This window comes from Aulonocara stuartgranti (assembly GCF_965226115.1).
Source record: "Aulonocara stuartgranti genome assembly, chromosome: 3".
NCBI lineage: Eukaryota > Metazoa > Chordata > Actinopteri > Cichliformes > Cichlidae > Aulonocara > Aulonocara stuartgranti.
In genome coordinates, this window is record NC_138941.1 from 25,419,361 (window position 1) to 25,438,140 (window position 18,780).

Sequence of the window (18,780 nt, forward strand, 5' to 3'; positions counted from 1 at the left end):
CAATAAAACTACACTGAAACCAATAATCAGTAATATTAACCAAGAGGCCAGACCTCAAAAACATGACCAGTCCCTTACCTAGAGTCCTTTCCTTTATTGTTTATTCCCTTATAAACAATAAAGGAAGGATTCTGGATCAGCACCATGATGCAAACGTGTGGCCATAGTATATATATAGTATTCTGGAGAAGGTATAAAGTGTCACTGTATGTGCATGTGTGTGCATGTGTTTTATGTGTACAGATTTTTTTGTTATATTCTTACAGCACCACAACAAGACCTTTCTTTTGCCCTTCTGGTTCTAGTTTATTAGGACGGATATTAGACCCCGAGTGATTTATGATTTATGACCTAGGAAATAATAAAGGAAGTAATAAAACATAGGGTAGCCATAGAAATATGATATTAATAAACAATATAATATTAATATAATTATGATATTTCATAACTTTTTAATTTTAAATTTTTTCAAAAAATATGATCAAGCAAAAATATACATTTTTTATCATCAAAACCAATTTTCTCATTTCAAGCCAAAAAATAAGTTTTTACTTTTTTTATGGCCAAAAAATGCCATCTGTTCGACCCATGCTGTGTGTGAAAATGTGTTAAACCATAGTAAAAGTGCTTTTTTGAACTTGTGCTTTTGTAACAGTGAGGATGGCGACAGTTACAGGCTGCATGCCCCGAGGGAAAAGTTTATTACATTTTATTTGCATTTGTTTGAATCAAACTAGGAAATTCAGAGTCTGATTCACAAACTCTCATGATCCCAAACAACCCCCAAGCATAAGCTCACCGCGGCTCCCACCTAACCCAGAGGATTTGCATCTTCTTTTTGTTTTCATATTTTCATTTGTATTTAATTGTGTTGTGGTTTGCAGTTTTTTGTGTTGTTTCACTTTAAATTTGTTTAAAAGGAAAAAGCTGAACATTTATATAGTTAAAAGTTGAACTGTGACTAGTTGGTTTTTGTATTATATGATTTATTTATTACATTTGATGTGGAGTGAATAAATAAAAGTATATTTACGGTGGCCCCTAGAGACAAAGCGCGTACAAACTTCAAAACACGTACGAACTCGGAAGCACGTACAAAACACAACAGAAGTGCTCCAGGATGCTAGGCGCAGTGTTGAGCTTTTGTTACCTAGTGGCTACACAAGCCAGCAAGTACCAACGACCTGATTTGGTGTGTGGTAGTAACATTTAAATGAACATTGATTTTTTAATTATTTGAATATATATGAGTGCTTGTGTATAAATACACAAGCCATACACATAGGCTTTCAATTGTGTAATTTAAGTGATCTAGGTAGCTCTGTTTTGGAAGTTCAGTTAACTCTAGGAATGTGTTTTGGAGTTTGTACGTGTTTTGTCTCTAGGGGCCTCCACATATATTTATATATAAACATATATAAATATAACCACTTTTTTTACATTAGTAATTCTTTTTGTGCATAATTTTATATTATTGTTAATAATAAATTAATTAAAGCAACAAAACAACCTGAAGATCCGGTTCGGAGCCGAAAGAGTCGGCTCTTTTTAGTGAGGTGAGCCTAAAGAGCTGTTCTCTAAAAAGAGCATCCCATCACTACTAGCAAAATGCTGCCTACCTCTTTTCGAAACTTTGCGCCCGAGAGCAACTCGCCTACCTTCAGCGGCTACCAATCACATATCACGGGGGCGGGCCCGGTGGGTCCGACACAGCCAATCGGCAACAGGTCCGATTTTGATGAAGAAGGTGTCTATAAAAATTACACATGGTGCAAGAAAAACATCATCTTAAAAACTTATTTGTATGTTATAATCTGACATAGTTTTAAAAGCATACGAATAAAAGTTTTAAAAAAAAAAGAAAAAAAATCATGTTCTTTGACGATCACATTACATATATCACATTTTCAAAGCATAACGTAGGGAGCAAAGCGTTCACAAAACAGTTTTAGAGAACTTACACACGTTTACTTTTTCCACAGTGCTTGTATTCCACTTGCAAAACTATGTACTTTTCACCATAAGACACAATAACTCACAATGATCTAAGACCAGCCATGAAATGTCCGTCGCTTCTTCACAATCATTTGTCCCCGCTGCTGCCCTCAGATCCAAATGCAGTCTTCTGTACTGGTGGTTAAAATGGGTCTTTTGGTGGTTCATGAAAAATATCTCAAAAGCGATGTTGGTGAGGGGACCACAAACACTGGGTTGCAGAGCAGTTGGTAAGGACTTGTATATTTCTGGAGAGTTTGCAAAATCTCAAAAGCTGTCTTGGTCGTGCTCCTGATTGGATATGTGGAGCCCGGCTCTGATATCTCACTGATGAAAGTAGGCACGCCTCAGAGGCGGAGTTTGTCTTGGGCGCAATCTTTCGAACGAGACTCGCAGCATTTCAGGCAAAATCAGGCTGGAAACAACATGTGGTCACTCGGGGTCAAAATCCAAGCAGAGCTGGTGTTCCGCAGGGATCAGGTTAACACATCTGGCTTAAATCAGAGTCTAAATATAAAGAAAAACAAAAATAGTTTTAAACACGCAAACTAGTGAAATATCAAAGGAGCATAACATAACAATAACAAGATGATATGAGATACCTGATGAGGCCATGATAGGTGATGTAGACATGTAATGTATAAACTGTCACGGGAGTTAAACTAGAGTTTTTAGATATTTTTTAAAAAAGTGTATTGTACGTGTTACAAACCATTGTGATATTTTTTGAAATGAAAGGATTGACAGAATGGTCAAAAGGAAAATGCAAAAATGTAGTTAGACAGGAAGATTAACGCTTACCGATTGATATGCACAGAGGGAAAGCGACGCCAGTTTTTGATCTGGCTGGAGACTAGTGATGTGCGGATCGATACTGAAATATCAATTCCTCCGATACCAGTCATTTATGTTCTAGAATTGATTCTCACATTAAAATATGGATATTTTAGTAACTTAGGGTAAATTTGTAGTTTATCATTAACAGGAACACAGTGGAAATAACCTATTTCATTCGGATTGTCTACAATTGGAAGGAACTACTTCCTCTTCCGCCTTTCATAGTCATGTGCGAAATATGGCTGTATAAATGTGGCAGACCCTTGGCGTGCGCACTCACAACAATGGCTGAGCGTAATTGGAGTTATGTGCGGACGTATTTTACATCCACAAACAGCCGAGACGTGGTTTGCGATACATGTGGCAAGAAAGTGAGGTGCTGTGGCAACACCACAAATTTGTCAATTTGAGAACCGGCTCTTTCGGCTCGCCTGACTAAAAAGATGAGTCGGCTCGACTCTTTCGACTCCGAACCGGATCTTCAGGTTGTTTTGTTGCTTTAATTATTTTATTATTAACAATAATATAAAATTATGCACCAAAGGAATTACTAGTGTAAAAAAAAAAAAAAGTGGTTTTATTTATATATGGCTTGAAATGAGAAAATTGCTTTTGATGATAAAAATTGTATATTTTTGCATGATCATATTTTTTGAAAAAATTGAAAATTAAAGAGTTATTAAATATCATAATTATATTAATATTATATTGTTTATTAATATCATATTTTGTATGGCCACCCTATGTATTATTACTTCCTTTATTACTTCCTAGGTCATAAATCACTGGGTTTGGGTCTAATATCCGTTCTTTTATTTCCCACTGTTGTTTTTTTTTTAATTGGTTGCCTTATGGTTCCAAGCATTGTCGCCATTCTTTGCATTTTATTATTATCTCATAACACTTCTTTAATCAGCCACCATCTCTCCTATGGCGATTCCATATTGGATTCTTGATGAACGTGGGTTGTTGTTATTCAGCCTGGTCCCCCTTTTAACTTTGAGCACCTGCCCCCTGTAACTGATTTGTACATTACTGAAGGCTTTACAAACTAAGACATCTCTTATTACTGCCTAATTCAGATCCCTAGTTTGAAACTAGCAGTTATGAGAATTTAAGTGGGTGATGCAATTCACTGCTAGTACATTACTAAGCTTAAAGACCCCGGGATCTTCTGAGAACAAATTCTTTTCATTTGACTGAAGTTTTGCATTTAGCAGTTATGCAGCACCAGAGCACTCTCCCTCTCCATTACACAAAGTGATGGGCTGTACAAATAGTGCTGTTGACAGGGTCCCTCTCCCTCTTTGTGCGCGTTCAGCGCTCACTGTATGAGCTGCTCTCAGAGAAATACCAAAAAAAAGAATGAAAGTGCTCCTCCGAGAACCCGGCTGTCCTGCAAGTGTCACTAACAATGTGAAAGAGTCCCTCCAGGCTTTGTTGTCCATAGCATGCACTCTCCTCGCTGATTCTCATGTCACCGAAACTGCTCCCAGGCCATTCATTAAAATATGTACTTGAATGCCCCCTGCTGGTGGCCTACACACTATGCCCATCAAACTCTGTGGCAATCATCTGACCCAAGCGAACTATTTTCCTGCCCTCGATCTGATCTGTGTAAACAAACATCCCCTTGGTAATACTGTGAAGGTCTTGTTAGTCTTGTTGGATGGGAAGTAAAAGGGCTTGGAGTGAATCCCCACACATGAATAATTGAACAACCTTGAATATGTTGTCTTCCAGTTTGCGCAAAAAACAAAAAAACAACAAACTTTCAATCTGTATCCACCCACCGGCTCTCGACCTTTCTTCCAGTATGAGCAACTTTGAAGTGAGGTTTATTTTCCTCTGTGCCCTTGTGTTCATGCTCTCCTTCAGTGCCTAGGCCCCTCATTTGTGCCTGACTACCATCAGCCGCCTCCAATTCCTTTTTCTGCTATTTTGGCACATTAGGTTTAGAGGCGAGTTGCTGCAACATCACTGGTAAACAAACAGTCTGTCTGCTGCACTATCCCCAAGGCTGGGGGCTCATCATGATTATTCATGAGGACTAGGCGCCTGACAAACACACTCATCGTGTCGCCTCTATCAAACTTTGGAAAAGAAGAAAGATTGAAGAGCGGCAAGAATGAGGGTCAACAAAATAGATGAGACCTATCAAAAAAATCAGTTAGGAGCCTGTGTGAATACATGAAAAATTAACCTTACAATATAAAGTCCCTTGAAGCAATTGCTGTTGTGAACTGAATCTGTTCTGCTTGTCCATCTCAGAGTCGTGGCTGTGCTGGACCCTATCCCAGCTGTGACTGAGCGAAAAGGTGGGGTACACCCTGGAAAGGTCACCATTGTGTTGCATTATAGAGTTATAATTCTCTATGTGAATGGAGACTGGGACATAAAACTCCATGCATAGACCTGTCAAATCTGAAAGTGCTTTAAATGGGTCAGTGACTTTGTAGCAAAATAAAATTTAGTAGTATGTCCACCAAAGTTCAAACTGCATGCATATGTGCTTGACAGTGCGTTCATGCTCACCTCGAGTTTCCTTTTACGGGGTGTTTAGAGTGCTTTTTAATGCACTTAAGTTTGTAAGCCAGCTTCAAGTTGTAGTTAGTTGCACCAAATTAAAAGTTGTTCATTATGAAAAAAGAGCTCACTTAATAATAATGTATTTTTTAATAGATATAACTGTCGAAAAGAAATGTTTTCCTTCTGAAATGTAAATAAAAGTATGCTTTGGTTTTTCCAACAATGCTTAACAGCCTCAGGGTGTAATAACTCCCTGTTGTAAACTTCAGATTACTGAGATTGTGCCTCGGATAACATCTCAATAGCTTGAGGAGAAGCAGCCCTCTCTGGCTGACTGTACTCTGCACCAAGTGCTAAACTTAACTCAGCTTAAATTCAGATGTCTCAACAAAAGCTGCTAGAATGCGAGAACATCTTGGTGAAAAGCCTTGAACATGCTTTTACACATGAAAAAAGAAACTGGGTTAAAGCTTCTGTCTGATGGTTTTAGTCAGTGAGAGTAGCTGCTGCTAAGCTTTCAGCAGCACCAAGCTGCCTGAGTCAAAAATGTTTAAAGAGGTTCATTAATGACAGACATCAAAGTCTGACACTGAGCAGCCTCATCAAAGCAGAAACAAGAAGGATCTGTTCTCCACCTCATGAAACAAACCCCCTCCTAATGAGGAAGAGCCAACATGTCTGCTCCGCTTACTGCAAAATGGAGTCATTTCCCTCCTCACTTTTCCAGCCCTTTAAGGCAGTGACAGAGAAATGTGAACAGGTGGAGTCACAGGGCTGGGGGGGGGCAGAGAAAATGGCAGGCTGATCAATTAGCTCCACCTTGTCAGATATGCTCTGAAAGAAGAGGAGGACGACAGAGGAAATGAAAAGGAACTTGAATTGTGTGTGTGACATAAAGAGACAGAAAAATGATGCAAGGTTCAATTTCATGTAGAATGAAGCTGATTCGCTGATGGGAAGCAGACAGAGTGACAACACATCTTCAAATACCAGGCTGTAAGTGGAAATGTCATTCACAGGAGCACGGTGGAAGATATAGGCAATTTGACTGTCACAACTCTCATAATGGAGCCACATTTCACCTATAACTGCTCACAAGTTTGTGTGTGCATGTGTTTGTCTGCTCAAATAAATGAAAAAGGAACGCTTTTTAATCAGAGTATAGCATCAGGTCGATTAAACTTCTGAGACCCGGTCAGTCACTTTCAGCTGACTGCAACAGGTGCAGTAAAGGGGCAACAATGAGCAGGGCCGTACAGAGAGGTTTAAAGGGGCGGGTGCTCAAAGTTAAAAAGGGGCACATTGAACCAGGCTGAATAACAACAACACATTCATCAAGAATCTAATATGGGCAACAAGGCAAAGCAAACATAGCCGATGTTTTACCTGATGGGTACAATGTTGCTGTTGAGGGGTTGCTGTGGATAGTGCTGGAGGGCAGGGCTGTGCTGATCTGAGACTGTAAACATTAAAAAGTCCACAGGAGAGATGGTAGCTGATTAAACAAGTGTCATGAGATAATAACAAAATGCAAAGATTGGTGACAGCGCTTGGAACCATAAGGCAACAAAAAACTGTGAGAAATAATTTAGGCTCTTTGCTTCTCTTCTACCTTCCATCCCATCATTTCATATATATATCTCCACTTGCTATGTGAGAACAAGGCACAACTTGCTATTGCAATAAACTATAATTTAATTATCCACAGCTAACAACTCTTGCACTTAATCTAAATGATGACAGAAAAATGTTATAGCCCTGCCTTTAGTAGCCTCACACAGCTCCTACTGTTTCCTCCTCATGTCCTTACCAGGCATGTCTGGACAATGTTATATCATGAGTAATATTTTTTTTAAAAATCCATCTAAATAAAACACACACATGCACGCACACACAGTGACATTTTAGACCTTCTTCAGAATACTGAATATACTGTGGGCATCATGGTGCTGATCCAGAATCCTTACATTATTATTTATTACTAGAGCTACAATAATAAAGCAATGAGGAGGGGGAAGCAATAAATATGAAATAATGTATTTATGATGATTCCATTTCTTTCACTATCCACTCTGTGCAGGGGCAAAGCTTATTACTTTTTTAAACTGTAGTGATACAATCATTTTACTGCTGTAAAATCCAAATTTTGTCTTATTTAAAATATAAATCTGATATAATCTGCTTCTTAATGTATGTTCTTTAAAATACAGCGTGTGTTTTTTAATATATTATAATTATAATAATGCATAATTATGTGGACATGCATATTAGATCGTTTTTTAGTGAAATATAATCCCTCCAGAAGGGCAGGAAAAGCTCTGTAACTTACTTTAACCCTTGGATGCACAACCTACCAATACCTACACTCTTCCACGAGTGGGGTCAAAAATGACCCCAAATAGAATTAATGCATTTTGCTACAAACTCGGTTGTTATTCTTCAAAAGCTTTAAAACGAAGAGTTGTAACATTCTCATATTTGAGGTATTCCTCATAAAACATGTTTGTGACATGAGGCACTTTACATTTTTATTTATTTTTTCATTAATTTTAAGAAATTGCAGTTTTTCTATCGCTTGTATCACTTTTGTATGCTGGCTCTGCATATACTGCAGAAGCTGGGTCTTCCCTCTGAAAGGCACAAGTTGTTCATCCACTGTAACACAATCACTGAGGATGAATTTCTGCCTGCAGTTGACCAGCAACAGGCCCCATATGTAGCAGAAAGCTGCCATGTGGTTTGTTTTCAGTCAGTAGGCTCTGGTCCTCTTGTCATCAAAGTGCAAGAATCGGTCAATATCTTTAAATCTTTGAATTGACATAGTGGCCTTGTACAATGGGTTATGCAGAGGACTCCCAAAAAACACACCAACTTGTACATCCCAGTTCTTCTCACTTCCTGCAAAAATGGTCAATCAAATGAAGGCCAGGAGCTTTTGTTTGATTACATTTTTCCACTCTTTTCCCCTGTCTGTGGCTACTCTTTGTGCCTCCATGTTTGTGCATGTCAGCACCTCTTCTATTATATTATCAGACATGAACATCTTCCATGCACTTACTGGGGAGAAAGTACTAAACCCAGGTGCAAGCCCTGGCTGACTAATTCAGAATATTGTGGCCAGAGCAGTAAGAGGGGCTCATTCTGTTAGACTCAATATCCATTTCCTCTTCAGAGGACTCCTCTGTACCTGACTAGTCTTGTTCGGGGGGAGGGGGACGACAATAGTCTGGGTCCTCTATATCTGAGATGTCAAATTCTGAGTCAATGCCTCCGATGGGCTCTTCATCCCATCCGTCCTGGATCATTTGTAGGGCAAGGTCCACAGCTGGCCTCGTAGCAGCCATGTTACTTTAAATATTAAAAAAAAAAAAAACATCAGAAAGGTCAATGTTTGAAATGCACAGGAAACTATAAACAGGGCTGCACATAAATAGTCCGCAGGTGCGCATTTGCTGTCAAAATAAAAGACGCGCACCAGATAAGAAGTTGGAACGTTCGTTTGCGTACATTAGATGTTCTGGAGGAGGACAGACATTTGTTCAGAACTCCTAAAGATGTCGAAGAAGCAAGCTCCGTAAGCAATTACTTTGGTGTTCCTCCACCGCAAAAGAAGCGCGTAGTCTCTGAATTTCCGGGAATACTTTTATTTTGACAGCGAATGCACACCTGCGGACCACTTATGTGCAGCCCTGACTTTAAATCGTGTATGTTACTGTGTAAAAATTAATTCTTGATCCATCAGAAGTATAAGTGGGACAGTCAGAGTTGCTAAGAATGAAAGTTTCATAGAAAATCCATAGGAACTGCTTGGGGTCATTTTTGACCCCACTTGTGGAAGAGTGGGGTAGTGATACAAAAACTGCATTTTTTTTTAAAAATTAATGAAAAAATAAATAAAAATGCAAATGGCCTCATGTTACAAACATATTTTATGAGGAATACCTGGAATATGAATATATTACAACTTTGCATTTTAAAGATTTTGAAGAAAAATGACCCCACGGGTGCATCTAAGGGTTAAAACTAAATATGTTCCCTAAAACGGTGACAGAGCTACAGACCCATGACAGCCTTACACAGGTAGCCAGCAGCTATGACCAGCACTACTTGTGCAGTTAATAAAAGGACAGGTAATGTTTGTCGCGCTGTTGCACACACAGCACGCTCGTTTGTTTCAGTTCGTCAGTTGCAACAAGACAGCTTACCAACGTGTACGTAATAAGCTAATACTCCTGGGTGCTACACACTACAGTGTACGCTGTACACCTACTTACTGGTTTTGTGGCATCAGTCTGTGTCTCTGAGTTAACTTGTGTTTCTCCTACAGCTCCGGACCGCAACAAATGCGCGTGCTCTCTGTGAGCTCGTTCCCGGTGTTGTGCCAAAAAGTGATTGTCTGCCAAAAAGTGATTGTCTGCCAAAAAGTGATTTCCAGTGTTTCTGTGTATTTTTTATGTGTAATATCTTTACGTATGTTCGTAAATAGACTTCGGTGAACAGGGGATACAAAGGGGTTACATAAAGAATTAAAAAATTATCTGTTTTTTAAGTATCTTTACAACTTGTACTTACATTATAACCAATCCGGTCCTTTATCCCCACTTAAAATATTTTTACAGAACTATTGTAATATTTGCTGCCATTTCTGCTGTCCTGTTGGGCAACTTACTCTTACAAAATACATTTTTAATGTTAATGAGATTTTTTTTTACTGCATAAATAAAGGTTATATAAAAGTCGCTGCCAAAAACTGATTGCGGCTTGTATCTTGCTACACGAATGTTGTTTGTGGCTCAAGATGACTTCATGTCATCCATAAGGGATGCATTTGACATATGTTTAACATATTATAGCCCAACAAGTTACTTATAGCACTTTAAATATGAGCAATCGCTTTTTGGCAAATACCGGAAATCAGTTTTTGGCAGACAATCACTTTTTGGCACAACACCCGGCTCGTAACCAGCGCGTTCTGCCATCAAGGGCGATCATTGGTTAAATGTGATCATGTGACTGATGCAAGCCAGATCCTTTTATTTAGCAAAACTGTGTTAAATATTATTGTTGAGGGGCACAGACAGGACTCCGCACGCACACACACATTAAAAAATAAATAAAGTTGCCTCAACAAAAGGGCACTTTGGGCACCCATCAGGAAAGGGGCGGGTGCTCAAGTTTGCAGGGTAGTGTATGCTTATATGAGAAAGTATAAAAATGAACCACATGTCAGGCTGGACCACTTTACTCAAAAAACTTTTATTTTTGCAGCAATTTATATTTGGCAGTATATAGTTTGACGTGGGACCTTCCTGCCTGCTGGAAACAGGAGAACAGAGCAACAGCAGAACAGAGCAAGCACACAAGAAAAAAATATCACATAAATTAGCAGAGTTAGAAGACCTGGTGGCTAGCTAAAGCAACTTAAGCTTGACTTTATGGCCTTTTTCAAAAAAAAAACATTGCATTGCCAACCATTTTTATGGATTTTACGGATGACCCCAAATTTATATGTCTATAAAAAGAAATGTTGTCTCCTCTAAGGCACTACTGGAGAGTCTGAATGATATCAAAGTGTGTATGCTGCATCTCTCTTGGACCTGGGCCCTCTGTTATGTTAAACCAACAGTGACTAAACTTGGTGTAAAACTGAATGGTTTTTATATATACTAGATTAACAAAAATTGTGCTATTAAAGCTAGTTACTTGAGGCTTTTATCCAAGATCAAATCCACCTCATCTTTTCAAAATTTTGAACGTCTCATTCATGCTTTTATCACAACACAGGCTAATGTGTTTGCCTTAGCAAAGCACGCCTTGCTTGCCTACAGTTAGTCTAAAATGCTCCGGCTCATCTTGTAATTGGAAACAGAAGCACATTTCCTCTGACCTTGCCTCCCCCCGCTGGCTCCCTGTTTGTTTTTAGGATTAATAATTTGGTTTTAAAACCTTTAATGGATCAGCACCACCATACATATCTGAGCTACGAATGATAGCTTTGCCCATGTTAGAGGGCCCCATCATTGTCAGTTTTTAAAGTGCGACATAAAAAGAATTTTTATTCCGAAGCTTTTAACTCAAATGTAAGTGGTGTGTTTTTACCGTCTAATTATTAGCGTCATTATTGTTGTTGTTGTTGTTGTTATTGTATGATGTTTTGGTGCCTTGTACAGCACTTTGCTAAACTTGGTTAAAAAAGTGCTTTATAAATAAAATTGATTTGGATTACCTGACTTAGTAATAAGCCCACTGATTTCCTTACATAAGAGGTTTATGTCTGGCTTATGGGACTACTTTTTTTTGTTATGTTTGGTAATGTTTCTGCACTACAATACTTTATTCAGTTCAGAAATAACACTCTTCGCACTGACTTTAAACAGCTCACAATCACAATTTTATATTTGTTGAATTGTTGAAACATAATCCAGCATTAAAACTTGGTTCAACCTAAATAAGGGCTTTCAGCCCTCCAAACTGCCATCCTATATAGTAGTGATGGGATTTCCCGCTCTTTTTAGAGGCTCTTTCGGCTCTGAACCGGCTCTTCAGGTTGTTTTGTTGCTTTAATTTATTATTAACAATAACATAAAATTATGCACAAAAGGAATTACTAATGTAAAAAAAGTGGTTTTATTTATATATGTTTATATATAAATATATGTGGTGGCCCCTAGAGACAAAACACGTACAAACTCCAAAACACATTTCTAGCGTTAACTGAACTGCCAAAACAGAGCTACCTAGATCACTTAAATTACACAATTGAAAGCCTATGTGTATGGCTTGTGTATTTATACACAAACACTCATATATATTCAAATAATTTAAAAATCAATGTTCATTTAAATGTTACTACCACACACCAAATCTGGTCGTTGGTACTTGCTGGCTGGTGTAGCCACTAGGTAACAAAAGCTCAACACTGCGCCTAGCATAGCATCCTGGAGCACTTCTGTTGTGTTTTGCACGTGCTTCCGAGTTCGTACGTGTTTTGGAGTTTTTACATGTTTTGGAGTTTGTATGTGCTTTGTCTCTAGGGGCCATCGTAAATATACTTTTATTTATTCACTCCACAAAAAATTTAATAAATAAATCATATATTACAAAAACCAACTAGTCACAGTTCAGCTTTTAACTATTTAAATTTTCAGCTTTTTCCTTTTAAACAAATTTAAAGTGAAACAACACAAAACACTGCAAACCACAACACAATTAAATATAAATTAAAATATGAAAACAAAAAGAAGATGCATATTCTCTGTCATATGGGCCTGCATGAATAAACTTTCTGAATCCTTTATCATCCGCAACTGAAAATAGTTGTGGATGATTACTATACCTTTCTAATGTGAAGTTGTTGTCCCTGGCTCTCTTTCTCTGTCTCTCCCTCCTGCTCTGCTCCTGTGCTACTGCGTGTAACTACCGCCCCTCCCCCCTCTTCCCAGGCAAAGCACAAGGCTCCTGTGTGGAGTCAAGCGGAAAAAAGTGCGAGAGACGGTGAGAGAAAGAAAAAAAAAAAAAAAACCACAGCTCGCAATAAGCAAGAGCCATTTCCTTCACAACCGACAAATCACTACTATATAGGATTTACGTATAAACGACTTTAAGCTCTAAATCTGTTTTGATGGTTCTGGTTAATTTACTGAGCTGCATGCACTGTTGAGACAAAAAAAAAGAACCTCGGTGATCAGTGACTATAATCTGTCTTTTGATTTTCAAATTAAGAACAAAATCTGAAGTACATTTTACAATCTTAGGTCTCCCATATGCATCCTTTCTTATATATATATATATTTTTTATCAGGCTGGCTTGATCATTGTAATACTTTGCTCTTAGACCTCCACAAGAACTTTAAATTAACCATTTAAAAATTGCTCTTATTATTCTGCTAATGCTGTTCTTTTTGTTGAAAAACTCAGAATTTTGACTGTATAAACTATCCAAGACATTTTTATTAGTAGTAGACGCCTTAACGCCCACTCACATCCTGGGCCATCTGACCTCAGGAATTCGCATTATAAGGTGGGGCCAGGTTTCACAAAGAGCTCACCCGAAACTCTGGCTGATTGGGACCCACACCCAGTTTCACACCTTGGCTCAGGCGATTAGAGGATCATCAGGGGGTCCTTTTGTCCCTCTGTGGGGGGAAACTCCCACTAGGTTTATATCTGGGACTCTCCATCATTTGACCTTAGAACTGAAGAAGCTTCTCGGATGAGAGGTGAAACGTCTTCAAGCAAGTTAAAGAAGTCCAGACGCTTTTCTTTGCAAGCTCCTTTGACTACAATGACCTGGATGACCTTCACAGACAGACTGAATTAGTACTTTTTTGGTATTAGAGTCTCATTCAGGTCTGTCAGTAACTCTTTAGAAGGATCAGGCTTCCTAGCTGCCTTTCCTCACCAACATGCTCTGCCGTGTTGTACTATTTGATTCTGATACTACTACTACCACTACTACTAATTCAATCGCGTTTTATACACTACAAAATAAATAAAATATACGACTGTGTTTGCTACTTAAACGGTTACGGTTGAATAACCAAGCGATGAGTAACCTTCTGTTTGATAGGGGTTTAAATAAAACTGTCCTTGCTCTCCTATGCATTTTTCACCTTTAACTTCAACTCAACCGAACTATATTATGTCGTCAAACGCTTTAATAAACACGATTGGCCATCTGCGAGAGTGGGTCTTTTTACTTGTCAGTGATTGGTGCGAATTCCACGCTGCTGACAGCAGGGTTGTACGTCCCGTCAGCGTGTTTTACAAGGAGGTTTGAACTGCACAGCTAATTATTCTGAAAATGGCGAGCTGGTGTGTACGAGCAGTTAGACAGAGCTACTCTTTTGTAGCTTCGCCTGCGCTAACAAGGTAAGGAGTATTTATTGGTGAGTTACGTCCCCTAACATGGGCGTTTTTACAGTAACGACAGGCTTTCATTGGTCAGGTGATGGCTAGCAGAGTTAGCTTTTGTAGGGTTAAATAGTCCCCACAGTTATCATTAACGTGAAAATCCAGATCAAAGAAACGCTTAAATACGTATGTTTGGTAATATAGTGGGTCAAACTGAAGCCCAATCACCGTATAGGTGTGTAATCCCTAGAAACTGGAGGATGATGACATAACCTGACGTATCCTGAAAGTAGTCCATGCTACAGTAAATATCCAGGGGTCTGTTACACACGCTGTTGTGGACGTGGGATTTTTAAAGTTGTATTTATTTGATCTCTTTAATGTACTACACCGTCTTCTGTGTTTCTATGTGGGACTTGACGCAATGCGTATGGACCAAACTAATTTCATATATGTAGATACCTTCCTTACACAAGCCCCTCTTGTGTAACTATAACTTCGTGTTACATTAAATAATGTAATGTCAAGATTAGCGTCAGGTCTCCAAACTTTCCTCGTGGCTAGAGAAAGATGCACATATCCCGCGAAATGGGCTGTTGCAATGAGTTTAACAAAATAAGGCTGACATATATGATATACTAGGCATTTATCATTGAGTGGCAGAAATTCTAAGTTGATCCTCTACCAGTTGAATTGATATTTAATGTCTTATGTATTTAGTACACCTATACAATGACTTTAAATGGCTTGCTGAAGAATATTAAAATTGTGTTCATATGGGGACACTGAATGTGTCATTTTCACACCCTTGTATGCTATGAGGAAACATTTGTATTAGCTCTTTTTCAGGTTTCTGTTATCAAAGTGCTTAGAGTAACACAAGTTATGGACTAAGAAATATTTTAGCACTGTACATCAAAGTGCTTTGGCCACGTCCAATAAAGTCTCTGTGGTGCATATATGGTGTAAATCTTGCTAAAATTTAAGTGTCCTTGCCACCCAGGGGGTCTCCACGATTGTTGTGCATGGCCACCCAGCAGAAGAATGGCCACGGGTCAGAGGAGGAGGCTGAGAAGCCAGAACCAAGCCCAACAGAGAAATCCCTAATGGAGGAGAAAACCCAGCTGGAGGATCAGCTCAAGGACATGACAGTAAGTCAGTGTGGGCTGCAGATCAGCCTCCAGTTCAGTGGTTACCAAAGTTACACTGACCTGGTATAGACATTACCATGTCGATACCTTTTTCTGTACTTCAGCTTTTGTCAAGTTAGCTGTTCTTTGTGAAGTTACTGTTCTTCACAGAGCAGCACATACATTTATAATCTATCACTCAAAATAAAAGGCTTGGATTCTCCAGTGGGCATGTGATTAAAGTATTTGGCCCTTTTGAGTTCAAATGAGTTTTAGTCTTAGTGATAGAACATTATAGCCTTTATAAAGGGGCTTAACAAATGTAAGTGCAGTTTTTAATCAGCAGTTTGTTTCCACCTTTGTTTCCAGGAAAAGTACAAGAGGGCATTGGCAGACACAGAGAACCTCAGGACGAGAACTCAGAAGATGATAGAGGACGCTAAATTATATGGTAAGGGCTTGTTTCCATTTAGGCTTTGAGTTTGCACCTGTGGACGCTGGATCTGTTGGTGCAAGCCACTGCCTCGATGTCGTTTCAGCTGGTTCAATACCCTTTGGCTTTGGTTTTTGTAACCTCACACACTTTGTTGCTGCTGTTGCAGCCAGGTTGAAGACATGAGCACATGAACATAGCAATAGTTTGAGACTTTCTATGAGCGGAAAAAGGGATTTCTCTGCTTCTGGTTTTGACAACTTCTCTTCCTTCACCAATGCTGATGTGGAGGTTTTGTCTAAATGGAGATTCTTATCAGTTATCACTGCAGCACCTATTTACACCCTTATCACTAGTATAAACCATCAATGTGCAATGCGGTGAGTAAACGGGTGCACATGATGCACTGTTAGGTTGTAAGGCTAAAATGATCTGCTGTTGCATGTTCCTACCACAAGATGTCAGAAGAGGTCAACTTTAGCCTTGTTAGAAAAAGGATTTTCTTATGTGGTTTAATCCAGTTGTTTTTGTATAGTGACATCATATCTTTTAGACTTTGGTATATGTTGCTAGGTTATACTCAAAATGACTCAAGAAAATGCTGAGTAGTTTAAAAATGATACAAGGTTAGAGTTGATTGTTGATAGAAAAATGCAATATAATTGAAGGTGTAACCTGAATAATTATCCAACATCTTACCCTCACTAGGGATCCAGAGCTTCTGCAAGGACCTGCTGGAAGTTGCAGACATTTTAGAGAAGGCCACAGAGAGCGTGCCCAAGGAGGAGGTGACAAGCCAGAACCCTCACCTGAAGAACCTGTACGACGGCCTGGTGATGACCGAGGTCCAGATCCAGAAGGTGTTCACCAAGCACGGCCTCATCAAGCTCAACCCAGATGGCCAGAAATTTGACCCCTATGAGCATGAGGCCCTATTCCACGCCCCTGTCGAGGGTAAAGAGCCTGGCACTGTTGCTGTAGTGACCAAAGTGGGCTACAAGCTTCATGGTCGTACCCTCAGACCAGCTTTGGTGGGTGTAGCCAAAGCTCTCTAGAACTGACACTGTAAGTCTGTAACAGAGCGGGATTAGTATTTCTTTCCTGACTGTTGGTTGACCTCAGGCTCAGCAGACTGCTCAAGGCACCCTACCATCATCTTCTCACGTCTGTCCACACTTCCCCTTCCTAAGGTGCCTCAAAGAGAAGGGGAGCCCAGCTGAACTTTGTATCTGGACAGTGTCCAACAGTTTTTAACAGATACACCATGTATCGCACAGGATTTTTTTTTCTTTCTTCATTAGTCATGCAAGTTGTGATCTTTGTCTTTTGATCAAGGAAACAAGGACAGGTATTCATATACATAGTTCTCAGAACTATAAATGATAAGAAAAAGTATGAAGTGAGATCGTGAACCCCTGCTTGCAAGACTTTTTGGGCAGAGATGAGGTATAAAATATGTTCACAAAGTGGTTAATGTTGTTATCATTCCAGACTTCATTGTAAAATGCTCATATTAATAACCATATATTAGAATAATAATTAGTTTCATTTTGTGAGAAAGTGAAAGAACAGCACAACAGGAAATGATAGGAAGGTTGACATTTGCACTGAGCTGATAGCGGCTTTCTATCAGCCCTGTTAAAGTAATCCTGGTATTGTGGATGTGATCAGGTGGGGTAAGCCAACTTCAGCCAGTGTAACATCTCTCCCAGAGTTGTGGTGGACTGTGATGTGAGAGCTTTATCTGTCCAGTAGAAGAATTCTGTATATGGACCTTTTTGTCCAAATTGTCATTGCATCCAAATAAACTGGTCAATTTTGAAATCCTTATTGTGGTAGTGTTTGGCTTTTACACACATCTTTAATGGACTGCATTTTAATGAAAGGTGCAGGTAGCTCATGCAACCAGTTCAGAGTCCCTAATCAGTTTACATCTGTAATTAATTAATTATTATTATTTTCTCTCAAGGATATAATTAGCAGTTGTGTCCATTCTAATATCTAATGCATTTATAACTCCAGAACTGACCTTAGGTTTCTTTAATACCAGAGTAAGCTTGTAAAGCTGTCTGTACTTTTATTTGTTCCATAAACTAACTAAAAGATGTATATGCTTCCCAGATCTGAAAAGTAGGTCACTGTGGAAGTCCCTTAAAGCTTTGTTTCCCGTGGCCAGCAGGGGGAAGTTCTGGTTCCACAAAGCACTGTAAAGAAGTCATGCTTGTGACTTACTTTAGTTACAAAATTCAAGGTTTCAGCTGCTAATTTCTCATATGATTAAATATCACTTCATTTTTTTTAAATGTGCAAAATAAACATCATGTATGCAGACATAGCAAGATGTGCTTCATTGTGGGAATGACAGTCTTCCCCAGCTTCTGAGTCAGAGCCACCCTTTTTCTCATTGTGTGTACATTTTCAGATCACCAGAATGGCAATGCCCTAGGGCAGGGGTATCCAACTCCAGGCCTCAAAGGCTGCGGTCCTGCAGGTTTTACATCTCACCCTGGGTCAACACACCTGAATCAAATGATTAGTTCATTACCAGGCCTCTGGAGGACTTCAAGACATGTTGAGGAGGTCATTTAGTCATTTAAATCAGCTGTGTTGGATGAAGTACACATCTAAAATCTGCAGGACAGGATGATTACAGTAAAAAATAAAAAAAAAATTTCTTAAGAAACTTATTTTTCTTCCTTTTCAGTTTAATAATAATATTAATAATGGATTGCATTTATATAGCGCGTTTAGTTTTAATTCTTACATTTTTTTATTGCGTGGTTGACACGTTACTACAGTTGTCCATTCTATTCTTGCTTTCTCATATCAAGTCTTCTTTTCCAGTGAAAGGGATCATTGAAACGTCTGTCACCTCATTTATATTCTGCCCTGGTGTGGACGTTCGGTCAGCTATACAAGTAACAAACCCTCTCTTTGTGACTCAAACAATTCTGGCATTTTGTGCTAGTTTTTGAAAGATCACATTTACACTGAAACACGACC

General features: G+C 39.0%; 2 protein-coding genes across 5 annotated transcripts in view; one reads left to right on the forward strand and one right to left on the reverse strand.

The window, feature by feature from the left end:
* sorcs2 (sortilin-related VPS10 domain containing receptor 2) overlaps positions 1 to 9,729 on the reverse strand; it is a 407,562-nt gene extending 397,833 nt beyond the window's left edge. Inside the window, exons 1-5 of one of the 4 annotated variants that reach the window (XM_082510971.1) lie at positions 9,636 to 9,729; positions 8,549 to 8,709; positions 6,748 to 6,820; positions 2,040 to 2,502; positions 1,620 to 1,751 (exon numbers count right to left, since the gene is read on the reverse strand). The gene's annotated coding sequence lies outside the window, so the exon portion shown is untranslated. The remainder of the gene's footprint in view (positions 1 to 1,619; positions 1,752 to 2,039; positions 2,503 to 6,747; positions 6,821 to 8,548; positions 8,710 to 9,635) is intronic. The other 3 variants (XM_082510972.1, XM_082510973.1, XM_082510974.1) reach the window with 3 other exon arrangements.
* Positions 9,730 to 14,075: 4,346 nt separating this feature from the next.
* Positions 14,076 to 17,601, forward strand: grpel1 (GrpE-like 1, mitochondrial). Its single transcript, XM_082511275.1, has 4 exons — positions 14,076 to 14,232; positions 15,218 to 15,365; positions 15,714 to 15,795; positions 16,486 to 17,601. Exons 1-4 carry the CDS (start codon positions 14,165 to 14,167, stop codon positions 16,830 to 16,832), a joined length of 645 nt encoding a protein of 214 aa, XP_082367401.1. The 5' UTR covers positions 14,076 to 14,164; the 3' UTR covers positions 16,833 to 17,601.
* The last annotated feature ends 1,179 nt before the right edge of the window (positions 17,602 to 18,780 follow it).